This window comes from Ammospiza nelsoni, chromosome 27 (genome assembly GCF_027579445.1).
Source record: "Ammospiza nelsoni isolate bAmmNel1 chromosome 27, bAmmNel1.pri, whole genome shotgun sequence".
In the NCBI taxonomy this organism is placed as follows: domain Eukaryota; kingdom Metazoa; phylum Chordata; class Aves; order Passeriformes; family Passerellidae; genus Ammospiza; species Ammospiza nelsoni.
This window is the reverse complement of record NC_080659.1, coordinates 6,088,360-6,114,218: the sequence shown is the minus strand read 5'-3', so window position 1 is coordinate 6,114,218 and position 25,859 is coordinate 6,088,360. Positions and strand designations below refer to the sequence as shown.

At 46.8% G+C, this 25,859-nt stretch overlaps 1 protein-coding gene across 3 annotated transcripts in view; it reads left to right on the top strand.

Moving 5' to 3' along the window:
- Positions 1-25,859, top strand: part of ELL (elongation factor for RNA polymerase II) — a 52,697-nt gene that overhangs the window by 11,415 nt on the left and 15,423 nt on the right. For all 3 annotated transcript variants that reach the window (XR_009420074.1, XM_059489542.1, XM_059489541.1), the window contains exons 2-6: positions 13,007-13,054; positions 17,903-18,024; positions 18,300-18,463; positions 21,314-21,567; positions 24,594-24,718. Coding sequence is in view for 2 of the 3 variants with exons in the window: in XM_059489542.1 (XP_059345525.1) it covers positions 13,007-13,054; positions 17,903-18,024; positions 18,300-18,463; positions 21,314-21,567; positions 24,594-24,718 (713 nt within the window). In the remaining variant the exon portion in view is untranslated. The remainder of the gene's footprint in view (positions 1-13,006; positions 13,055-17,902; positions 18,025-18,299; positions 18,464-21,313; positions 21,568-24,593; positions 24,719-25,859) is intronic.

Here is a 25,859-nt window from a genome sequence, read left to right as displayed (position 1 = left end):
CTGTTTACCTTGTGATAAGTCCCACGTTAAGAATGGCCAGCAGTGCTGATGCCGTCACAGTTGCCCTTCAGAGAGAATTGCTCTTTTTTTTTATGGCTCGCTTTCCTGACAGGTGGGAGTTTTTTTGGAGCTCGGATAAACGCAAACAGCCACGGCGTACCTCTCCTAATCGTGGAAAACCACTTGTTTGGTTTGTTTTTTTTTTTTCTGTTCCCCTGTTCTTAGCAGCTTGGTAACGCTGTTGTCGGTCCAAAGGTCATTTAAAAATCTGACATGTCAGCCCAGCAACATAGTGCTCCTTAATGAGGCTTAAAAGCAGCGTGGAGCTGCCTGGTGGAAGTAAATTTGGAGCTGCAGAACAGAGGGAGACATGTGAACAGCTTACAGGGATGGGATCACCTGGCTTTCCTCTCAGCAGCCCTCCCTCCCCGCATCTCTCCTGGTACTCGCAGTTCTCTTGCATAAAGGGGTTTAATTTTTCCTCTTGTTATTCAAATGAGCCCAGGTGTGTGACAGCGCATTTGTGTTCTCAGAAGAAAAGCAACGAAAATACCTCCTGAAATCCAGGCACGATGTTTTTAAAATGATTCTCTCCCGTGTTTGAGGTTTTCTCTCCTCCTCATCCTGGCCTCCTGCTGCCCCTTTGAGGAGGTGTTGGGCCACTCTGACTTCATCCCCAGCTGGCTGGAGCCCTGCTGTCCCTGCTGCTCCCCGGGATGTCACTGAAGCCAAGCTTGTACCTCCCTGTGACGCTCCCTCAGCCCTTTGAATGTCTGAAGGCTTTTCCTCTAATCCTGTTCCCCAGCACTACTGGAATTTCAGCACCTTCAGCCTCGCCTCAGTCTTTTCAGCTCTTTGACTGTTCTCCAGTGAAAACTAGGTCAGAAACAACCGTCAGCTTCTGATATTTCACTGTTCCTGTTTTATAAGTTGTAACCCAGTGTTGCTGTGTTTAATCTCTCGCTTTAATTTTCACGTATTAAGTGTCTCAGCTTGCTGTGTGAGCAGCCTGACACAGTAAAACTGCTCCCAATAACATCTTGGCTGGAACAGCCATGTTACCTTGATTGGGGCTGAAAAGGTGAATTACCTTTTTTTGTTACACACAATGCTGCAGATGCCAAACTGGCAGATTTGTCCACCAGCTCTCTCTTAAGTGTACATTTGCTGGCAATTTTGGAGCTGTACTTAGCCAGCTTCTCTTTGTGCCTGTGTGGCTTTTTAACCTGATGGGTGAAAGAAAACAGCTTAAAAACAATAATAATTATTGGAAACCCTGAGGTTGCCCAAGAACACAGCAATGCAGGTATATTGGAAGGCGTTTAAGAGATTTATTTTTAGCTGAGTTGTAGCTGACTGGACCCATTCAGCTTTTTTACAAAACTATTCTTGGAATGGTGCTTGAGCTGAGGTGCCTCAGTGTTCAGTGCAATCCACCTGGTGTAATTCAAGAGTATCCCTCTCCCTTTCTCTGAGGCAGACTTGGAGCCAGCCAGTGCTGGAATCCTTGGGCATTCCAGCATCAGTGGGATTTAAATGAATCTTTACTTTTCGGCCTAACTTAAAGGTTGTGGTTTGAAAATTATGCCTGAGCTGTTGTCTCTGAAAAGTTTTTTCCAAGTTGTTTATGAAGCTCTTTTTAATTTTCTTCCTTTGTGTGTCTCCTGCTGCTCTGTGGTTGTTTTCAGGAATCCCCATCCAGGCACAGGGTGGGATTGTTGGGGTGTCTGTGCAGGGCCAGGAGCTGCACTTTGATATTCCTTGTTGGGAATCCCTTCCAGCTCAGGGAGTTCAGTGATTCCCTGATTTTCCTAGGATTTGAGGATCCCTGGTTTGCAGGTACCAGACTGATGCAGCTCTTTCCATCTGGGAAACATGACCTGTGTTGGACAGGTGGGTGTGCAGTTTGTTCCAGGACTGAAATGTTTTATTTAAGGAACAAATCCCAGCCCTCAGTGTGGCACTGGAGTCTCTTCCCATCACTTGTGTGGCCCTCAGCCTGGCATGGAGGAGCTTGGGTGCCTCAGTCAGTTCTGGGAGCTTTATTTATCCCTGGTGGGGATGAGGGGGAGTTGAGATGTGCTATCGTGACACACTTCTGTCTTAATTTGGGAAGCATTTTCTCCTGGCACTTGGGCGTTTTGTGCAGTGCAGAAAGCAAAATACTGGTAGTAGCTACATTTGATACAGCTGGGCCTGGAAAGGCTTTTAATTATTTTACCCTCTGAGCCCCAAAACTGCATTGCTTCAGAAAGGCTCAAATCAGGGAAAAGTGCCATCTCCAGGAGGGACAGCAGCGAGCCAAGTGATTTGTGTGATGGAAATTTGTTTTTCTTGTAATTTCCACAAGGTTTCTGGGGCTGTTGCAGAGGTGGCCACATCTCCAGCACCCTGAAATCAGCAAACTTCCCTCTGCTGCCAGAGACAGCACAGAAGGCTTCATTCGAGGTGTCGTGTTCCACAGGAATGACTCTTAAAACATGAATCTGAAAGCATCTAACCCCCCTGAATTCTTGGCTCATAACAAGTGAATCCTCCAGGGAAAACCAGCACTGCTGTCACCTTTAGCAGAGTTGGGGATTTTGGATGATTCAGTTTCCTTTGCCAGTTTTGTTGCTGTGGTGTTGTTGTTTTCCCCTCTGTGCTTTCCCAGTTTAACAGGATCATCTGATAACTCCAATAAAACACTGCAAAAACAAGCAGTGTTGCATGCAAGAGATGATTGCCCAGGGAATTTTGGGCATGGATGTCTTAATGGGATTCTTGCCAAAGTGAGGTCTCTGAATTGCCTTGCAATGCAGATGTGTGCAGATGCTGCAGATACTGCTGGACTTCTCTTAGAGGAATATTTAATATCACATTTAACATCAAATTTAACATCACACATAATATCATATTTAATATGATATTCTATATACTATTTAATATCATATGTAGTATCATTTAATATCATATTTAGTATAATATTTAATATCATATTTAATATTATTATTTCCAGTATAGGGAGGCAGAACAGGAAGCTTCCTTCTGCAATAATGTTTTTTGTTGAAAACAGTGCTTCAAAGCAAATCCATGTGTTTGAAAAACAAGTCTAAGGGTTTGCTTTCCTTTGCCTGCACTTTAGAAATACCAATATTTACCTTCCTTTTTCCTACCCTGTCTTTAATTTACTGTAACTGTAAAAGCCAGGCAGTGCAGACTTGAGCCATGTGAGCAGACTTAAATTCAAAATTAATTTTACTTCAGCCCCTTCTTTCCTGTGTAAACAACCTACTCTAGATTTGCTACTTTTAATAAGGGATGAGCATTGGGATTTGTTCATTTAACTCTGTCTCAAATTAGTTGCAAGTCATAAAACAATAGGACTTATTTCTAGGTTTGGACTTGATTATTTTTATTTCTTTTTCCTGCAATTTGAATTTGTCAGCACAGCATTATCTTTGGAGGAGGGCTTTGGGAAATGTTGTTGCAACTTGTTTTATGCTTTCCCACTTTTACCTTTTATTGCTTTTAGTTGGAGTTAGAGGAGAGAAATCCCTTCAGGAAAAAGGGTGATAAAAAGAAGAGTTAGTGCAGAATTCTGCTGATTTCAGGTGTGCTTGTGGAAAAGGGAAAGGGATCCTTGAACCTCTGCCTCGAGGAGAACAGGACAAGGCTGAAATAAAGGTAAAGGTGTTTGAATGGACAGTTCTGACTCGAGAATGCAGCACTGAGCAATTAAATTAAAATAGCTTTGAGGGTTTCTGGTTCTCAGTGTCAGGGAGGGTCTGGAACACCCTTCTGGAGGAAGCAGCAGATGCAGAAAATCTACTCACACAAAATGAAACTTCCTTTGCAGGGAGATGCAGCAATTGTATCAAAACTGGGAGGATTTTTACTTGCAGGAAGGAAGCTCCTGGGTTATTACATTCAAAAAGGGGCACCGTGTTCTGTGACTTGCTAATTCTTTCATTATTGCCACTGTTAATTGATTCTGCCTGCTGTGGTCAGTTCTAAGCACTGGGAGCTGCACAGGGGTGCACAGGAGCTTTTTTCCTCCCAAACCCTTTCCTCCCTGAGCCCTTGGAAGCCGTGGGAGTTGGCTCCTGCTCCTCTGACAAAGCCTCCCTGAGCAGCCCCGTCTTGTTAACAGTGGGATTGGTGGGAGTTTGTCATGATTAAACTGCAGATAATCATCATTACAGCCCTTGTGGCAGCCTGCTGATGAGACTTTATGATTATTGCTCTCCTTAATGAGCAGGTCTGCCCTAGCTCAGTGCAGAGGCAAAGAGGGAAAACACCAAGTTAAAAAAAGGAGAGCTGTCCCGTTGGGAAACGTGCCCAGAGTGTCCCAAGCTGGATTCCCTCAGGAGGCCGCCCCTGCCCCTGGGATCTGCAGCCTGCTGAGTTAATTGGGAGCCACAAATCCTCCTTGATATTTTCCTTTTTCTTGCCACCCACCTTCCCCCTGGCCTCAGAGCGCTCTGCTTTTGGGGTGGCTTGGAAGCCCCCTCGTTTTTGGGGTGGGTGTGGGGCTGCATTTGAAGTCCCCTCTGGTTTTGGGGTGGGTTTGAAGCCCTCTCATTTTTGGGGCTGCATTTGGAGTCCCCTCTGGTTTTGGGTGGGTTTGAAGCCCTCTCGTTTTTGGGGCTGCATTTGGAGTTCTCTCTGCTTTTGGGGTGGGTTTGAAGCCCTCTCGTTTTTGGGGTGGGTTGGAAGCCCTCTCGTTTTCGGGGCTGCATTTGGAGTCCCCTCTGGTTTTGGGGTGGTTTTCCTGTTTTCCACCTTCAGCCAGAAGCCCCCAGATCCCATCCAGCAGTGGGGTTGGGTGTCCAGGAAGCAGCAATGGATCCAGTGCCTGCCTGGCCATCCCCAAGGGAGCTGTGTCTGGAATAAAAATGTTGTAGCTCTTGTAATGAACCTGTATTTTCTTGTCCTCTTGCAGTGTGTCTCCCCATGCCCTGGCAGGTGAGCCTGTCCCTGCAGACAGGTGCATTTAACTCTTCAGTGTCCTCTGCATAAACAAGCTGGAATTTCCTTTGGAGACAGCATTTCCTCCTTGCAGCCTTTTCTCTCTCTGTGTTTGTATTTATTGCAGAGCAAATCCCTCTCCATGTCTGTGCTCATGAAAGAGTTCCTCAGTTCTGCAGTGCCATAGAAATTTGGGATTGCAGGAAGGGCATTTGGGAATAGAAATTTGGGATTGCAGGAGGGCATTTGGGAATAGAAATTTGGGATTGCAGGGATTGCAGGAAGGCATTTGGGAATGGAAATTTGGGATTGCAGGAGGGCATTTGGGAATAGAAATTTGGGATTGCAGGAAGGCGTTTGGTTATAGAAATTTGCGATTGCAGGAAGGGCATTTGGGAATAGAAATTTGGGATTGCAGGAGGGCATTTGGGCATAGAAATTTGGGATTGCAGGGAGGCGTTTGGGAATGGAAATTTGGGATTGCAGGAGGGCATTTGGGCATAGAAATTTGGGATTGCAGGGAGGCGTTTGGGAATGGAAATTTGGGATTGCAGGAGGGCATTTGGTGGTTCCTGCTCTGGGGAAGGCTCAGCCCGGGGATGGGGCTGCTCTGTTTGCCAGAGCCGGGCTCTGCTCCAGCCAAACAAAGTCTCCTGCTCCTCAGTGGGCTGAGCAAACTCGATACCAATTCACAATACTTTAATTATTCCTCCAAGGATTTGAGCCTCCTTTTCATTTTCTTCCTGAAAGGCATTGCCTAAATTGCCTCTGTGTCCAGCTTTCCTTCCTGGTGGAAAACACCTGCACCTTGTGCTGGCCAAACATCCTGCCTTGGTGCTCAGGAGCAGTGTGGGTGTCCCAGGGCTTTTTGGGGTGTGTGGGGAGCTGGAGCTCCCTTCCCAATCCACCTTTCCCAAGCTGGCTGAGGATGACAGAGGATCAGACTGTGCCAGAGCTGTCTGTTCTTTGGGAGTTTAAAGCTTTTTTTTTTGGGAAACACAGAAAAATCATCACTTAATGATGTGCTAGGAAGCAGAAGATGGCTTTGAAGTGCTGGAAAGTTTTACTTGGAGTTACCAAATTGAAACAAAAAAGTTTTGCTGGGCTTGAGCAACTTAGGATAGCGACAGTGTCCCTGCCCGTGGCTGGGGGTGGATCTGGATGGGATTTAAGGTCCCTGCCAACCCAAACCATTCTGTTATTCTGTGAAAAACCAGTGGGAATCTGGCAAAAATCACCATGTGCTGCAGCCTATCACTGAGGCTGGAGAGCCCCCACCTCCATCCCTTGTCCTGAGATTTTGGGGTGGGTATTTGGGGAGCCATGAGTTCATGTGTCCCAATTCCATCTCCTTCCCCTAATTCCATCTCATTCCTGCCGCAATGAGCTCTGGCCCTTGCAGAGCTGCAGGCCTGGGCTGCCTCAGCCCTGCACAGCTCAGTTCATTTGGAGTCCCAGCTGAATGCTGCAGCAGGGACCCAACAAACACCCTGCATTTTGTTCAGGAGCAGCTTTTTAACCTGGATTAGCTGAGATCAGAAGCTCCAGGCATGCGAGAGGGAACAGGCTGCACGGCTGGCTCGGCTCTCGTGCCTGTGGGGTGACATCTTGATGACAGTGGAGTTTAATTGCTCTCTGCTTTGCTGATACAGCCCATTGTCCATTTAGGGCCTGGCTTTCTGCTGTACAGGGCAGGACAAAGCGTTTCCATTAGGCTACAGTTTGGGTTTTAAATTAATCATGTGTCTTACTCTCTAAACTTTGCACAAAGGTGGAGGTTTTCCTGCATTTCATGTGGGATGATGGCTGAGATGCTCAGTGTGTGGTGGTGTCAAAGCCTGCTCCTGATGCTTCCTGGTAACATTGGTAATTTTGTTAGAATGGTGAAATTCTGTAACTCTGAGGAGCTGGGAATGGTGAAATTCTGTAACTCTGGAGCTGGGAATGGTGAAATTCTGTAACTCTGGAGCTGGGAATGGTGAAATTCTGTAACTCTGAGGACCTGGGAGTGGTGAGACTCTGTAACTTTAGAGCTGGGAATGGTGAATGAAATTCTGTAACTTTGGAGGTGGGAATGAATGAAATTCTATAAATTCAAGGAGCTGGGAATGGTAAAATTCTTTAACATAACCATAAATTTCAGCAGATCAAGTTGAGGGTTTTTTTGAGCTGACACTTTAAACTCCTTTATTTTCAATCTCGATTTTTAACCCTGGAAAATTAAACTACTGAGGAAGCAACATTTGTGCTGTACAGCCCACTTTAAATGATGCAATTATAACCAAAGAAGCCAGTGTGCCTTTTGCAGTTTAGCAATTAAAAACTTTCAAATATGCAGCCCAGCATTTTGGCTGACATAAAAGCTTTTGAGCATTTTATTGCTGCTTGTACTTCTGGGCAGGACTTGTAGGTGCTTTAATATTATGGTGATAATGTGTCCATTAATGCCTATTAGGCAAATGATAAATAATAAATACAAACTACAGTTTAGAGTAATTGTTGAGAGTCCAGCCCTTAAACCTTCATCAAAAGCACCTTTTTTAATAATTATTTGTGTTAAAAGCTCGAGTGTTCACTTCTGCCCAAAATAAATTCTTTTAGATGTTGGGGAGAGGAAAATGAGGGGGGTCTGTGGGAGCACTGGATCATGGGGGTGATAAATGGGATTATCAAAATAAATTCTTTTAAATGTTGGGGAGAGCGCTGGATCTAAATGGGATTATCTTGGAGGGGAGGAGGGAGCAGAGGTGCCCATGGGGTAATTTGGGGGTTGCACTGCCTGGGGTGTGCAGGATCCCATCAGCATCCCTGCCAGGACGTGGGTGAGCCCCAAATCCTCCAGCAGCATCCCCAAGCTCACCTGGCTCCTCTCCTGAGTGGGAAGCCTCAAACACTGCTGCATTCACATGGAATTTCCAGGGCTCCCTACATGAGAATGTTGGATTTGAATAGCAAAACTGTAATTTTGGACTCACAGCCGACTCCGTCCCATCTGTGCTCAACTTCAAACGGGATCCTTGAGAGGCCCCAAATTGCAGATGGAAATGGTGTTGCAGGGGAGGCTGTGCTTTAATTCCACGAGTAATAGATGGGACATGAAAAAGGGAATATTCAGGAGGCTTTTTTGGCTGCTGAGTTTCTGGGAGGAGGTGAATACCAGCCTTGGGACAGTGGGAGCAGCCTCAGTGCTCTCTCCTGGGCCAGCCTGGGCTAACTGGCTCCCTGGGAGCTGGGGGCTTTTCCAGGGGCTCCTTTCCCCTGGCATTTGGGTTTCTTGCTGTTAATGAACTCAGGGACTCGCAGCTGTCCCCTGGGCCGGGGTGGATCTGCTCTGCCTTTGGACTCTGCTTTGCTTTGCTCTTGGGGGCAAAACAGAAATATAAAACCAGAAATATAAATGGAAAGTGCGATCTGGGTGGTGTGCAGGAGCTGTTGGCGGGTGTGCTGGAACTGAGGATCCTCCTGGATTTGGGGTGTTTTTACCCCACCTTTAGCCCAGCGGTGCTGGGAAGCAGAGCAAGCAGGGGAGGCAGCCCTGCCTATATTTGGACCTTGCTGTGTGGGCTAAAGGAATATAAACCAGTCATAACCAAAGAATTAAAGAGGAACCTGGAGTCTGGGCCATCACAGAGTCTGAAATTTGTGCTTTTGAAGCAATTTCTTGTTGTTCCCATTTTTGTAAGTGCTTGCTGAGGTGCAGCAGCTTTACCTGGGCACTGGTTTTACCTGGAATTGCTCATGATGGTTGGAAACATCCCATTAATGCCAGCCCTGCTCAGCAGGATTTTATAGTTTCTCTCTATATTTATTGGAATTCTTGCTGCTAATTTTAACTGTTTGTAAGAAGCTTTAAATTCTGAAAATAATGCCCTTGTTCCAGCACAAATAAGGGTAAATTTTCAGTTGCGCTCTGAGCACTGGTGGCTCTGAACTTCCAACAAAACACACAAACACATCAATACTGAGTTTAGGCAAGCATTTTCCATAGGACACAGCCTGCAGTATAAATTCCAGTAAATACACGACAGAACTTCCCAAAATGATGTCTTCTTTAATTATCTGTATTTCCCTGAAGGAACAGAGAGGCTTCCAGCTGGCTCCTTGACCTGAGTGTTTCCAGTGTCCTTTCTGATGCTGGGTAGGAACTTCCCATCCAGCTTTTCCTCTAAAGGTGTTGAAAACCTTTTGCCAGCTTCAGTCAGCCCTGATAAAATCATTCATTTTACATTCAATTCTTCCATATTTTATTGATGCTCTCTTATTTTTCCTCAGCTTCCACACCTGGAGTATTTAAGTGTGAGCAGTGTTTGTGCGTTGCCACCACCTCTGTGAGCTCTTAGAGTCTCTGTTTAGGGTTTCTTGCTCTCCTCTAGCCTGGGGAAGCTCAAGGATGAGCAGAATGCTGTGGTAATAAAAGCCAAAGATCCTGTGGGAGCTTTGGGATGAGTTTTGGGGTTTTTCTGGTTTAATCTCATGACTTTTGAAATAATCTTATGGCATGTGGAGGGCTGACAAAAGCCACTTGGGTCTGTGGGGTTTTATTCATGTTGGCATCCCAGAGCAGAGCTTCAAGGGTTTTATTTCTCCCTCATTCCCAGGGAATGCAGCAGGAGCTGTGGAAAGGAGAGAATGGGCATGGACATGAGGCAGTTCTCTTTCCTGATGGGAAATCAATGACATTTTATGGGGTAGATGCTGGGGTGTACCCAGGCCGTTTCTGAGGGTCTGTTTGCACTCAGGCGCAGAGGCTGGAGCTGGTCATTCATGTCTGGGTAGATCTCAGAGCTGCAGCTGTGGCTTGGATGTTCCTTTGGGAGTTGTTCCTGCGGAGCTCTGGGGCTGCAGCGGGGGCCCTGCAGCTCCTTTGCCTTCCAGAGGAAGTTTGACACAGCTCCTTGTGGCACCTGGCGGCCTCTGGAGCTTTGGGAATGCTCTGCCAACCTTCCAGCTGCTCAGGGGGCGTTCAGCTGGGACAATGGCAGGGCAGGGATGGAATTCCTGCAGCTGGGGTGAGCTTAAGGGGGCTTTGTTGCCTCTGGGAGCTGCAGGTTCTTGTGTGTGGTTCCCCACAGATCCCAGGAGTTGTGTTTTCTGGTCCCACAGATCCCAGGAATTGTGTTTTCTGGTCCCACAGATCCCAGGAATTGTGTTTTCTGGTCCCACAGATCCCAGGAATTGTGTTTTCTGGTCCCACAGATCCCAGGAATTGTGCTCCTTCATGCTTGTTCCCTAGTCCCAGAGATCCCAGGAAGATCTCAGGAATTGTATTCCTTCCATCCCCCCTCATGGATGAGCTGCAGGGATGAGTTATCTGGTACCTGGCAGCAGCACAAAACCTGCTGCAGAGTACCCAAATTGTGCTTTTCTTCCGTAGATTTTTATCTTTCACCAGCTGTTTTTAAACCCAGAGAGTGTCTTGGAATTCATTGGAAGGGGATGAGGTTGTGCCCCTTTGCTTGGACAAATCTGCCTGGTTTTCCTCGTGTTTGAGCACAAAGCTGAGGTTTCATCAGCACCCTTGATTTGCCAGGATTTGCTGCATGCAGGGCTGGGTTGGTGCCTTGTTTTAGTTGGAAAGGCCAAGTTCCCCTCAGGAGGGATGGAATGGCATTTGTAGGAACTGACACAGGAAATGCAGTTGTGGCATCACTGAGGAACAGGAATTGGGTGACTCTGAGGTGACTCCTCACAGAATGACACAGGGGTTTTGGAAAGGGCAGCAGGAACTCGATGATCAGGGCTGTTCATCCAAATGGAGATAAAAATGGAAATGTGGTTTTAGTTTGGTTTCACGTCATTCATCCGTTCTTTTTGTTCTGAATGAAGGTGTCCATGCAGGGATTTAATTTCACCTAATAAAGGTACTCAGAGTCACATCCTTAATCAGTTCAGGGTGTGCAGTGTGCTCTCCTCTTCCATGAACCCCCTGAAGGAGCTGGAACTGGGGAATTGGACATCAGGGAGGGTCAGGATGGTGCTGCTGAGATCCCAAAATCCTTCCCTGCCTCCAAAGGGAACTGGAGTTTGCAGTGTCCATCCAGATCCATCTGTGATCCCCTCCATCCAACCCATCTGGAAATCCAGATCCATCTGTGATCCTCTCCATCCAGATCCATCTGTGATCCCCTCCATCCAACCCATCTGGAAATCCGGATCCATCAGTGATCCCCTCCATCCAGATCCATCTGTGATCCCCTCTGGAGCCTGCCTGGGAACTCCAACACTGATTTTTTCCTCCACAGGGATCCCAAACAGGCACAGGCAGAAATGCTGAATTTTGGGAATACATCTCAGCTTTGCCATTGAATTGCATAAAGCTGATGTTACCCATTCACTTCAGAGCAGTTTATTTGTAGGTTGTGGGATTTAGAAGTTCTGTAATTAAACCATGTCTGATTTGTGCATCAGGACTTCTGCTCCTGCCTCCTTATTCCACTTCCATCCTCCTTACCCCCTTTTTATTCCCTTTAAACAACTTTCCAGAAGAGAGAACTTCCCAAATCTGTAATTTGCTGTACAAGAACCACATGGCTTGGTTTGATTTTTTTTTTTTTTCTTAAATCCAGATTTTTATCATGTTTCAAATGCTTGTTTGCTCAAGTATGTTGCTGTGAATTTCTGGACACGGGGAACAAAAAGCTGGCCAGGCTGTCCATGAACAGTGTGCTGTGGAATGCAGTGTCGTGGCACTCGAGGAATCCAGTGATCTTTGTACCAAGATGTTATTTATTGGTGCTTTTCTAAAGGTTGTTCTAGGTCTATAAAATTCTTTATCCAGCACGCAGGGAGTGCTGTCAGCTCCGAGCGCGTTCCTGCTTTCCTCAGCATCATAAATGTCCTGTAATGATCCTGGGTGTGATGCAGAGCTGGGCAATCCCATTGGATGGGCTCTGTCTTGGGTTCCTTTATCCATCCAACTTTTGTTAGCTTTATCTGGCCTGAAAGTGTTTTTATTTTGTTGGTGAATTTATCCATTTTTTTGTGGATGTCGTGCCTGAGATTCTTCTCTGCTGTGCTGGAAAAGTTTTATGAGGGATGGTTAACTTCATGAATTTCAAGCTGTTTAACTCTCTTGCTGCTAAAATTTAAATATCTGTTTCTCTAATTCATTGGAAATTGGGTGACACAAACAGCACAATCCGACTCACGTTTTGGGCTTGTTTTTCCCAAATTCCTGGTGGTTTTCCCATAGAAATGTGTCTCCCATACACATGACAACATTTGCACTCATAAATGATGCTGTCATCTTCTTTATAAATTCTTCTGTCCCTTTGGAAAGCTTCACAGTGGGGTCCCACCAGCCCCATGGAGCACAATTCCTGTCTTGGAAAGGAAAGGAAACATCCACAGCCCCAATTCTGCTGGAATGGGGGAAATCCAAACTCAGCCTGCCTTGGGTCGGCTCTGGTACTTTTTACTTCAATTAAAACCGCAGGTGAGAGTTGGAATTGAGGTGTCTGTGGGATCTCTGAAATCAGTGAGGCAAAAAGGCTGAAATGGAGCATTTTAGAGTCACAGGAATACAATTTTTAAATGTAAGCAGCTGAGCCTGGAGGAAGAGGCCGATTGTTGAAACAGGCAAAGGAACAAGAGGATTTTGCAACGGAGCTGCAGTTTGCTTTTCCAAAGGGTTGCCAGCTTTCTCCTGGAAAAAATTCGCTTTGCGTCCTCTCAGGCCGAGAGCTGGAATAAATTTTCCCCTCAAGTGTCCATTTTTTAACTCCAAACTTACATAAGCACCGAAGCTGAGCTGCTCTGTGCCCAGAATGTGGTGGAGGGTCAGGAGGAACCAAGTGTCACCTCTGAGCTGCTGCTCTCCTGGGCTCAGGGTGACCTCAGCTTATCCTTTTCCTGGCACAAATCACTGTTTCAGGGCTTTTTTCTGCTTTCTTATTTGAAATACACACTTCTCTGACTTTTCCCCTTGAAAAAATAATAAGGAAAGTTAAAAAATCCAGGTGAAAAATCAATCTCAAGTGTGGCTTGGTGAATTCTAAACTTGGCGGAGTTGGGAATTTCTCTGAGGTAATTTCTGTTTTTCCACTTGTTTTTGTAGGATGCTGTGACGTCAAAACCAGTCATCCAGTTTCAAGGAAGCCAAGGGGTAAGTTTGTCCTGGAAAGTTCTTTTCCATTTCATGGGCTTGAGGAGTTTGGGCTGTTCCAGCTCAAGGAATGATGCTGGAATTGCTGAGATGGAGCTCCAGGAGGGGGTTTGCTCATGGGGTCTCTAAAAAACCTTTTCCCTCCTCTTTGTTTCCTGACCTTGCTAAATCCATGGGAAATTCAGATTTATGAATTGGGTAATGAATTAAACAGGGAAAAGGAAAGGAAGCAGAAATCCACGGAATCCTCACCTGCACCCCAAGAAAACCCCGTGCTAAACTCACTGCAGGGATTTTGGGGTCCCAGTTCCTCCCAGCAGCAGAGCTTGGGGGCTGCCCTGAGAGTCTGGGAGGTTTATTTAATGTAACTGCAGTGCTGGGAGCACCAGAAGTTATTTTAGATTTAGGAGTTTTACTTCCCCAACTTGTGTTCCAGTGACAGAACTCTGGGATATTTTTAGCCCCTTGCACCAGTCTGTCATGCCAGTTGCTGACAACGCTGAGATTTACGTGCTGGTGTTTCTGGTAAAGCAATGCAGCCCTTCAGTGAACTTGAAAAATGTCATTTAGGTACCTTTTATTGCTAAAAAGGCCTGTCTTTAACTTTAGTTTCTGCATAAAGGAGGGGAATTTAATTTTTTTTAAAAATTTTTTTTTCAAGAATCTGAATTTAGCTGTAACTTGTGGTTATTTTTTATGCATTGGCACATTAAAGCTTTCAAAAAGGCTTGGGCTGAGTGGACATTAAACCCAGCACATTGTCCTTGCCCACATCCTACTTTGTGATATTATTCTCACTAAGAGCCATAGAAAATGTGGCAGGAAAGACATGATTGTTATTGCAAGTTTAGAAGAAAAATACAGACCTCCTTGTCCTGGGAAATAAAGAAAGGAGCAATTTCCAGGTTTTTTACTTTGTTTAGACTCAAACTTCCCTGAAAGCTCAGCATGAAAGTTGAGATCAAAATCTGCCCCTGAGCTTGGGCACAGTCAGGAGAGGAGGAGGATGGAGGGTGGGTGATGTGTCTTTATTTGATGAGCTTTGCTCATGGAATGAGGGAGCTAAAAGCACTGGGAATGCCTTCCTTTCCCTTTGGAAGCAGGATCTACACCTGAATTTTCCTGTAGAGCTGTTTAAGTTCTGGAAATGCCTCCTCTGAATGGTTTTCCTTGAAGGAAATGCAGCAAAAGGGATGAAAACAGATTAAAATGCTCCTCTGCCCTGAGCCTTTGGTGGTGGTGGGTTCCACATGGATCTGATATGGGCAAAATATTAATTTCTGTGGCTAATTAAAAATATTTTCAAATGCTACAGTTGCTTCTAGAAATTAAAAATATAAAAATATAATTAATAAAAATTACAAAAATAGGAGAGTTAACTCAGTTTGAGCCCTGACCTGCCGGGGTGAGTTGTTGGTGGCAGAGCTGCCTGGCACCTGCAGTGTCACTCCCTGCAGGAGCAGAGGAGCCAGCAGGGCAGGGCTGGGCTCAGATGTGGCAGCCAGGGCTGACCTCTGCCTGCTCCTCCTCGCTGTTTAATCGATGGCACTGACGAGGAGAGGCCAAAGGTAGAGCTTTGGGGGAGCTGCGGCTCCCTGGGAGCACAGAAAGAGCTCTTTGTCCCTTCATTATTATTTTTCCTGGGTATGACAAGGAGCTGGCAGCTGGGGAACCATCTGCTTTTAAGGGTAGGACTCTGCCTGTCAGGATTCTCCTGCTTTTCAAGGAGCTGAGCCTTGGAATGCTTTCTAGGGATCCTCCATCAGTTGGGCTGCAGAGATAATTCCAGGAATTTCCCAGGCTCTCACATCCAGAGGATGCCATTACAACATATCTTACTTTTAAACATTAAAACGTATTTTACTTTTTAAATTATTGCTTCCATAAATTATTCCTTAATTCTTCCATAAATTATGTCTTCCATAATATTCCTTCCTCAATTCCCCAATTTGCTGCCTTCCTATTTTGCTTCCCAAAACAAAGCATCGGTGGAGAATCCCAAAAACTTTTTTGGGTGGGAAGGTTGTGCATAGCACAGGTGTCAGTGTGATTTAAAGCAGTGAGGTTTTAATAGTGGGGATTTTCTGTGCAAGTATCCCTCTCTCAAGAGGGAAAAGCTTCACTTGATGATTTAGGGAGGCAGGACATAAAATAAGAATTTAAACAAACTGCTGCTTCTTGAATTTAATTATCTAGAAGCCCTTAAATTACTATGGCCATGTGTTTTCACCTATTCCAGTGTCACTCTAAAAGCTGTCAAAGATACTTTCAGTTTCTAATACACAGAAAAAGAAACTTCCATGTTTGAGACACTAATTAACCAGGGAAGGGAATTGTTGGAATAAAACCCGGGGTCAGCAAGGTGCAGCAGAGAGGAGGAAGTCAGTGGTTGTAAAAATAAAATATAAAAATAAAACAGCTGTTCCAGTGATAAGGGACAAAACCTCTCCTGCCTGGACCCTGCTCTGGATCCAATCTCACAGGAGCTGATAAAAACTTTTGGGATTCTGCCTTGAGACGTTTCTCTGTGGTGATGCTGCTCTTGTTAATGGCTTTTATTCTGTGTAATAATCAGAATTTCAGCTGTAATAACCAGGTTGTCTTTACCAGAGTGTTCCTCTAAAGTGGGACCATGGATATTCCTCAGGAGCAGCACCTGGCTGTCACTTTATCCTCGTGGATTTTCTTGGATAGCTTCATCAATTTTTATGGAGTTTTGAGCATTTTGCTGGTGTCAGTGTGCACGTAAATTAGAATTTAAGAGCTGGAGTACCACAGCATTACAAATTGTGTGCTAGAATTACTGAAAATGCTTCTATTTTGGTGAAAAGACATGCAGAATCATTAGGCTGGCTGAAATTTGCAGGTGCTTGTGGGGTAGTGAGAGCAGGGGCAGAATTGAACTGAGGGGGGAAAATACCCTTCAGGCGCCAAACACACACGTGTGTGCGCAGCATTTTTAGAATGACTGTTGGCAGCAAAAACACCTTTTGCTTTGTGATTGGAAAATGCAGCATTTCCCCTGCTGCTTGGGGAAGTTTTGGTGTTAACAGAGGGAGGTGAAGTCTCAGTTCAGAGCTGTCCACAGATGAATGTTACTTGAAAGAGGAAAACAGAAGTTACATCTGTACCAGGCTATTTTTAAGTGTCTCTGGTTACTGGTGCAGTACCCAGCACCAAAATTAGGGCTCCCTCAAAGCAGTCACCATGCTGATTTGGTGGCTTGAGAAAACCTTCTGTTTTCAGCTAAAAATAATTCCTAGATAACGGCCGGCTCGCACACGAGACACTTTTCAGTACTAAAGTGACTCTGCCTCGTTTTACAGCCTCTGGAAACGCTGCAAAAACCCTACAAAAATCCAAACCTGGGGCTTTTGGAGCAGCTGTTTTTTCCAGTGGGTGAAGCAGGAGCGAGGAGAAAGTTCTTTGGTGTGTGGGGATGTGATTTGGTGACACCCTGCAGGTTTTATTTTCCAGGCTCAGGTGCAGCACAGCTCAATCCCCCTGTTGGGTTTTCCTCTTCTTCCCTTCCCATTCCCACCAAATTTCCAGCTGTAAAATCCCCCCAAATCTGCTGCTTACATAACTCTGCCTTTCTGGCTCTTCTTGTAAAGCAGAAGGGAATTTTCTTCCCCCTGCCTGGGTGGGGGCAGAGGATGCCAGGAGAGATTAAAAGGGCTCAAGGGCTGTGGCACACGTTTGGCAGGGGAGATAATGGGGCTGCTCAGGGAGGGTCCAGCAGCACCCAGAAAATCTGCTCCCAGTATTGTCAGCCCTGCATCCCGGGGATAACTTGTCCTGCTGTACGAAGCAAGGCACGGGTCTGGGTTTCTGGGCTGGTTTTTGGAAGAAGGGAGCTCTGTTTGAGGGCAGGGGAACGCCGTGCTCGGGCTCGGCTGGAGAACGTGCTGTGGTTTAGCAGAGGGACACACATCCCTGGGTTTTCCAGGCTGCTGGAGACGGCTGAGGGCTGGAGGAAACCACCCAAAACCCCTCCTGGCCCAGCACAGTCATGTGTGGGTGCCACGGGCCGCCTTGCTGGGAGCGTGTGTGTTCTGCGTACATGTGGCAATCTGGGTAAATATAAACCCGTGTGCTAAAGCCTGGCCTAAAATAGGCTGGGGCTGCTGTTCCTCCTGGCTCAGCTTCTGGGAGCCATCTTAATTATCAAATATTGATGGGATAGTAGAGCTCAGATGCTGACATTTATGCTGGATCCTGAATGCAGAGGGGAGACAGTTTTCCCTTTTGAAAAATGAATGGCTGTGGTGGAGGGGGGTGAAGAAAACAACGCAGGATGGCTGTGGAGTTGTCTGTGGAGCACACTTAATGCTTGATTAAATATTTAATTTAGCAGCAGCGTCACACTCTACTGTGAGCCATGAAATCTTGTTATGGAATTATAATTTCTTAAAAAAGAATAAGCATGCTACCTAGTGACCTGGCTGGTGCTATGTTTAGTGCTGGATCAGTAATTCTACAGAAACGAGCCTCGAGTGTTTTACATTGAATATAAACAGTGGGAGCGAGCCTGTTTTGAGGCTGAATCAATAGAATTGGGTCAGGTTCCTAGAGCAGGGTGGTTGTGGGCTCTGGATGTGGCTGTGAGAGAACAGAGCTGCCTCAAACATCCTCAGCTGCTCTTTCCCTCAGTCACCTTTTCCTTCCCCTGCACACAGTGCAGATAACTGGAATTCCTCTGGCAGCCTGTGTGTGCAGTATCCAGGTGCTTTCCTCGTTGCACAATGCCTCAGAGCAGCCTGGCTGCAGGGGAGCGAGCTCTCCTGAGCCTGGGGTGAGCCGAGTGACCAATGCTGTCCCTCCTCCTCCTCCTCCTGTCCCGAGCAGCACATCGCCATCCCGAGGCCCGACCGACCGGCAGAAGTGAGGACCTTCACCTTTTATCTCTCCAACATTGGCAAGGACAGCCCCCAGGGGAGCTTTGACTGCATCCAGCAGTATGTGTCCAGGTGAGTGTGTCCGAGGAAAAACCAGCCTCTTTTGGTTTTTTATTTTTATTTTTTACCTTCTCTTCTGGAGCATCTTTTCCCTAACGAAGCTTGATGCACGTTCTTCCTTTTTAGAGCCTTTCTGATCTGTTTTGATGTGGTTTTTTTGGGAAGCATCTGGTTCCCTCTCAGCTCCCCTGTGTGCCCCCACTGTTATTCAGCTAACACCCCCCAGTGCCAGCCTGGTGTCCCTGTGCAGTGCCAGGAGTACCTTTTGCATTGCATTTCTCTTGCAGCAATGGCAATATCCATTTGGATTGCCTGGGAAGCATACAGGATAAAATCACCGTGTGTGCTACCGATGATTCCTACCAGAAGGCGAGGCAGAGCATGGCACAGGCAGAGGAGGAGACTCGCAGCCGGAGCGCCATAGTCATTAAACCTGGGGGGAGATATGTAGGTAAGCAGCCACTCCTTCGGGGGCTCTGCACTCCAGCTGGGACCCAGCAGGCTCTGGAGGCAAATCCTGATGTTGTTGGCTCGGTTGTGGCAGCCTGAAAAGTTCCTGGTAGTTCTTTGTGGGTGACTCAGGGGGCTGCTCTCGTTGTGTCGTGTTGTCCTCACTTCCATCGTCACCCCAAGGAGCTGTGGCTGCCCTGGAGGTGTCCAGGATGAGGCTGGAGCAGCCCAAAGGTGTCCCTGCCCTGGCAGAGGGTGGCACAGGGTGATTTTAAGGTGGCACCCAGCCAGCAGCACTGAGGGTTGTCCATGTGCAGAGCTCTGGCCTTGGGTCACGTCTGTCACATGGGCCCTGCTGAGCCCTCCCAGTGTCCCTGCTCCTGGCCAGCTCAGCTGAAAGTGCCACCCCCGTGTCACAGCTGTGCCCCACGGCACCCTGGCAGGGAGGGCACAGGCAGCAGTGCCCTCTGTATAAACACAGGCACTAAAGCAGCCTGGCACAGCCCCTCTCACTGAGACAGCAGCAGGAAAGCCTGAGCAGAGGAAATCAAACCATGGCAAATGACGCAGGGAGCCTGCACAGACCCAGGGCCCTGCTCAAGCTCAGCTCACAGACTTTGGGCACAAACAGTAACCAGAATGCAGTTTCACTGTTTTCATTATTTTTTTTCCTGAGGCAGCTGCTTTTCCTGCAGCCCATGTGATCTGCAGCCAGTCTCTTCTCTGAGGGATCTGTGATGAGAAGGATTGAGTTGCAAAATGTAGAACTGACCCAGACTCATTGTCACAGCAGCCAAGTGCTCAGGGCTGAGAAAGGAGATAGTAATCAGGAAGGAAATGCATTGATTTCCCGTAGGCCAGAAGATTATTTTGTTTAGCTCCTCTTTGAGAACATTACAGTAAGTGCCTGAAGTTAAAGCTTCTGAGGGAGAAGATTCTCAAAGCAATTTGCTTCCTGGAAAGATGGAGCAAAACTTTTTTAAAATTAAAAATACTCCTGGCTAAAACCTTTCAGTGGCCTGAAATGGAGACAGAGCCTTGTGAAAGCAGCAGGGGCAGAGCTCAGTGCTCCTAGATGAGATGTCAGTGTTTGAGCAGGAGAGCTCTGCTCCAAGAAGGGCTTGGAAGGACAGTCCTGGTGTGGGATCTGCAGGTCCTGGAGTGCCAGCAGCAGCATCAGCTGATTGCTGCAGGCTGGGCTGGAGGGACAGGACTGCCTCTCACATTTCCAGGAGAACACGGAGCTCAGCACTCCAGTGCCAGGGGAGTCCTTCCAGGCAGCTCAGATGTGGAAAAATTTATAGGAAATGTTGAAACTGGAGAGCAGCAGGACTTACAGATGTGAGCTGCTGACACTTGAATAAATAGAAATGTAAATGGAGAGCTGCAGGTAAAGCTGCAGGGGAGGTGTGCTTGCAGCCACACTGAATGTGTGTGCTTGCAGCCACAGACACGCACGTGTACAAATATTTGAAAATCCTTTGTGTCCTGGCTTAACTTGGTTTTTTCTTTTCCTATCACTGCACATTTTGGCTCCAGCCTTTAAATGGAAACCTCCCAACGTGATGTTTTTACTGTTCATGACCTGGCAAGAGTTAAGGCAGTTCTAGAGAGCTGACGAATCTTCTCCTGTCCCATTTCTGGAAACAAAATCCAGTTGACCTCTGGATTGTGGGATGTTCAACGTGCGAATTGGTGCTGTTCCCCCTCTCACCTCCCCTCAGCCCTGCTGAGGATGGGTCATGCTTCCTCTCCCAGCTCTGTGGTGTAGAATAAAAAGCCAGGAAATGGGGCCTGGGTTACGCAATGTGCAGCTCAGTAAAACAAACAGTGCAGACAATCCCCAGTATCTTCAGATGACTCAGTTGCAAACGTTGCTTCCTAGCAATGGAGCAGTGCCCTGCTGGAACAAACCTCCCAAACACTTGCAGTAAATGCTGGATGTTGTTTGTCCTAGTGAAGGTCACTTTCTCCAGCCCAAGTGATTATTGATTGGACCTCCAGGTTTCTAGACCTTGGAACCCACACGTTTTGTTTTCAGCTTTGCTTGGTCTGCCTTTGGTAGCAGGAACCTGCTCCTGCGTTTGAAACAGTGCCCATCCTTTGATTGGGCTCTGCTGAGGGATGCTGTGAGGGGTCTGTTTGTCAGTAGGAATGGCAGAAATGAATTGTTGGGTCGTGCTGTCAGCAGCCAAGAGCCACAGTGGGGATGGGGCTGAGGTGCACTCCTGGGGCAGCTCTGTGCTGTCACTTCAGTGCAGTGGAGAAGGGGTTATTCCATCAGCACCCTCATGAATAGGCTGATGGCCCAGCGTCAGCCCCATTCATGGGGCCTGTTTGGAGGGGGAAGGGAGGTGACCCAGCCCCATAAAGTTCCTATTGTTCTAAAAGCAGAAACATCTGCTGGAGGAGCGTTTTTGCTGAGCTCAGCAGCGGGGAGCCGCTCGTTGACCAGTTCTGGTCTTTCCACTCCGTATTTCCCACTCTTCTACACAATAATGCAGAATTTTCCTCTCGTAGGGAGGGCAGAAATAGTTCGATTAACCGTGGGGGATACGTGCACTTGGGATAAATGAAAAGCTGGCAAACAAAGGGAGCTTTATGTGAGCTGGTGGCCAATAATGCTCAGGTTTCCAGAGCTTGGTGGTGCTGTTTACTCGTTCCAAGCCTGTCATGACCCATAAAGCTCACGGGATGCGCGTCGGGACCCAGGGGGTGTGCTGGTGGTGTTTGTCCTTCCCTGTCACCTCGTGCCACTTCCCAGGGCTGTGATGGACTCTGGATCGGTGGTGACAGCCCCCCGGCCTTTGCGAGGCGACTGCTGCACTTCACTATTCTCATCTCATTTTAGGCAAAAAGGTTCAGGTGCGTAAACCTGCACCAGGAGCTTCCGATGCTGTTCCCTCCAGGAAGCGCCCAACGCCAGTCAACCTTGCCAGTGCAATAAAGAGAGGCAATAGTGCCATTTCCCAGAGACCCTTCAAAGATAGGGTTGTGCACTTACTGGCACTAAAGCCTTATAAGAAACCTGAACTTATTCTCAGATTGCAGAAGGATGGACTTTCTCAGCAGGACAAGGATTTGCTGGATAACCTTCTGCAACAGGTTTGTACTCTGATGAAGGCAACGATTTAGGTAAAGGGAAAAAATAAAAATTTTTTATTTTTATATATACTCCTCAGCCCCATCTCCCTCCCGTGGCAGTGGGAGCTGTTATCTCCAGGCTGCAGCTGAGTGTGACCCTAAAGGCTGTGGGGGACACAGTTCTCAGCTGCCAGTGCTGCTGCAGAGATAGCAGGAGCCTCCCCTGGCTACGCCTCGGGTTAGAGGGGTGCAGCCAAGCTGGATGGTTTTGGCTCACCAGATCAGTCCCTTTCAGAGGGACACTTCTGCTTGGTCATGGGGAGGATTCTCTTAACAGAGGATCTTCAAGTTATTTGATTATAACCTCTAAATCTCTATTTAATTCTCACGGACGTAAACGAGCCACGCTCTGTATTGGTACAAGTTTTGTATGTGAAGGAAAAGATGTCCCCAGTTGTTTTGTACTCCTCAGAGCCCCTCCTGCTTGGAGGTGCCAGTGGTCAGGTGTGAAGATCATGCAGCTCCTTGCCAAGCAGATTATTTGTGTGTCAAGTGTGAAAGCTGTCTCCAAGCTGAATCAGTTCCTAGCACTTTGAGTCACATTAAAGGTGCCATTTTAGGGCTCACAGTAAACACCTTCATTGCTTTATTAAACACATCATGGCTATTTATTTAAATGCTGCAGCTGCCTCCTTCTGGATTGGAATCAATTCTGGAAAAAAAACTCCTTATTTTTTCTGTTTCACTCCTTTTATAAAGAGTGAGACAGGAGTTCACTTTGCCCAAGGGCACAGGGCAGGTCGTATTAAAAACAGAGTCACAGCTGGCACAACCCGTTCCTTCCTTAGACTTTAATCCCAGAGCCCTTCATTTCCCAGCAGCTTTTTTGCAGCCCTTTTTCAGTCCTCTCCCCGAGTTTCAGAGCAGAGATCTCTGTTTGTGCTGCTGGCCTTTGATGGATGCTGTGCCCCAGCCCCGGCGCGTGCGGGGCCACCTCGCTCAGGCTGCTCTGGCTGTGAACGTGCAGCTCGTAAAGTTAATCCCTCTCAGCCCTCCCAGGGCTCCCATCCACGGGCAGACAGAGATAAGCTAAAAATTACAGCCTGTGTTAAAGCTAAATCTGTCTAGGTGTGGGTTTCATTGTGCTCTTGCATCTCTCTCTCTCTCTCTCTCGCAGGACTCCGTGTTCCTGGCGGCCTTTTTGCCTCATTTTGCAAGGTTTCTATTTTTGGGAGGGTTGGGGTGGAGCTTGCAGAGTCCCACACGAGCAAAACAAGGAGGTAGCAGCTCTCAGCCTCTGTGCACAGAAAAATCCAAGTTGTTCTTCCCAGGCTCCAGGAACAGGCAGGAAACAGAGAAATTCTGGGAGAGTTGTTGTTTTTGGTTTTTGGGGTTTGTTTTTTTTTTTTTTTTTTGGTGCAGCAGAACCTGGATTGGCTTTTGTCTCCTGGGTGTGTTTACAGGGATACCTCGATGTAAAACACAGCTCAAATTCTTGTTGTATTTTGGCTCGGGATTTTGGAAAGCTGACAGGACTGAAAGGAAAAACAAAGTGTTTGTCATGTAAACTGATAACTGGGCTTTCTATTTTTTGCTTATCAGGAGAGTTAGCTGTGGTGGTTATGCAGCCTTTTGCTCTGAAATGCCTAGATTTTTAATATTTTTATATTAGGTTGTAGAAAAGCAGAAGCAGGGGAATCAGCAGCATCTTCAGTTCATTCAAGACTTCCCACTCCTTAGCTTGTTTTTGAGGCACTTCCCTGCTGTGTGGATAATAGAAATCCCTGAGCACAGCCACGTCCTGAATGGAGAGCAGTAATCCCTAAACAGATGCACGAGATCCCCATGCAGTGAATGAAAGCATTTTCCACTTTGAAGGGTAGCAGTCCCTGGGCTGAGGGGCTCCAGCAGGGAATTTGGGCTGCAGCTGCTGCTGTGCCCAGCTGTGGGCAGAGCCTCTGGCACCTGGGCCTCCTCATCCCTCCCCACACACACGTTGAAGGCTTTGTTTTCATATTTCCATTTGAAACCTGCCGTGCTCTGCAAGCTGGGGTTGCCCAGAGGAGCTGCCCCATCCCTGGGAGTGTCCAAGGAGCAATCTGGGATAATGGGAGGTGTCCCTGCCCTTGGAATCCGATGGAACCAGAGCATTCCATGGATCACCCAAGAGTTTTCACTCCCTGTGAAAGCCTCACTGGGGCTCTTTGCTTTCCTCCAGCTCTGGATTTTCAGGCGTGTACCAACAGCAAGAAGTTAAATTTTCAGTCAGGCTGTGGAAAGACTGATCCAAGTGGGATAACTCTTTCCCAGGCTGTTTCCATTCTGATCCAGCTGTGCCCATTCCAGCAGCTTCTCCTCTCTGTGCAGGCACCACGCAGGGTTTGTGGGGAAACTCCAAGGGGTAGGGCTGCATAAAATGTCACGAGTGTGCTGAGCTCCCTGCCGTGCTCTGCTGGCTTCAGGCTGGAAATCCCAGGTCCTGTTCTTGCCCTGGAGAAGTTCTCCATAGAATCCAGGTGGTCCCAGGGCATTCTCTCACAGCTCCCTGAGAAAGCAGCTCTCTGTGGCCTGTTCTGTTGGCTCGCTAGTGAGAAATTATCTGCTGGCAATTGTTAACCAAGTTATGGCCCCCAGAGTTCCTCTTTGGCCATAAACTGCCCCATTTTGGCTGTGGGACAGGTGTGATAAGTGAATTGCCTGTTCCCATTAAGGCTTTATTTCCAGGTGTTTCCATCAAGTGGTGGTGTGCTGCTCCAGGCTCCCCAAGCTGAATAATCTCCTTTAGATATGACTTATTTCCCACTCAACTGGATGTGCTTTAGAAGCTCATTATGAATTATTGCAGTGACAAGGCGAAAGGAAAGGCACACTTTGATTAAATAATCTTAATAATAAGGAAATGAAATATTAAAGTCTCTCCTTGTTCTCTGACACTACTAACAGCTGCTAAGTCTGCTCAGATTTTGCCTTCATCTTAGCTCTTGTTTGCTGGAGGAAGTGAGGAAATGAAAGCCTAATGATGGTTTTCCAAATTCCTTCTGTTGCAGGTGGCAAATCTGAGTGCCAAGGACAGCACTTTCACACTGAAAGATTGTGTATACAAAGAGGTGCAGAAGGACTGGCCTGGCTACTCAGAAGGAGATCAGCAGTTGTTGAAGAGGATCCTCGTTAGGTAATTACCCATTTTCTTCTCCGTGATATCATCCAGGGAAGGTTCTGTAAATCAGGGTGCCCAAGGTCTGTAAGTTGATATTTTGACATCATTTTAAACTGTCCATCACCCAGGGACCTGTAGGTGTGGCTAAAGTTGAATATCCAAATGGATCCACTCTTCACATCATCCTGGGCTGTCTTTAAATCATTAGAGGCAAAGCTTAGGGAAAACCTGCCAGGGAGCAGAGCTGGTGCAGTTAATGCTGCTGGTCTGAAATGGAGATGAAGTGATTACATGTCTCCAGCTCAGCTTTCCCTTGAAACTCTCCTTCCCTTTTCCACATCTTCCTGTGCAGCCTGAAGTGTTTCATCCCTAAATCTGAGATTGGGTTGAAATCGTGGATGTGTGGAAAAGCAAGAGGTTGTTCTGTGGGGATAAATCCCTTTAAAATCCTGCTGCTTGGAGTGTGATCTCTGTTCCCTTGTTCCCTCCTGGAACAGCCCTTAACTGACTCAGTTCATCCTTATTGCTGACATTTTTCCCCCTCTAGAGATATTTTCCTTAGGTGAAGCCTCCAAGCTTGGAAGCTTCTGGCTGGCAGGAAAGAAATCTCCCAGTTTTACACAGAATTCTGCTCTCAGTGCTGATATTTTTCAGTGCCTTGGTTCAGATTTTGTCATGCAGGCAGAGCTTTTACTTGTGCTTTATTTTATTGCACTTTTGGTTAAGCTGAAGCACAGCATGCTCTTTTGAGCACTTCCCATGATTTAAAAGCACAATTGACTTGGAGATGAGACTTTTTAAACCAACAGAAAACTTGCACTCCAAGTGCTTTGGTGTGCTCAAGGAAAATCAAAACTCATTTAAATGGCCTTGATGGGAAATTATAATTAAAAGGAAAAATACAACTGCCATGCAATCTTTATGGCTTTCAGAAAAAAAAAATTAAAATACCCAAAGTGAATTTCTCCCTGTATAAAAGCCATGTTTACTGCTTTTTCTAGAATTGTGGCATTCACTTGGGCTGGGGTCTAAAAATAGACCTTGGAAAGGATGTATTCAACTGTACAAACAAAGCCCTGCTCAGGCAGTGCAGGTAATGAGGCTCCAAAATGGGAAAAAAACATGTTGGGTTGGAGACAGGAGGAAAACAGAGAAA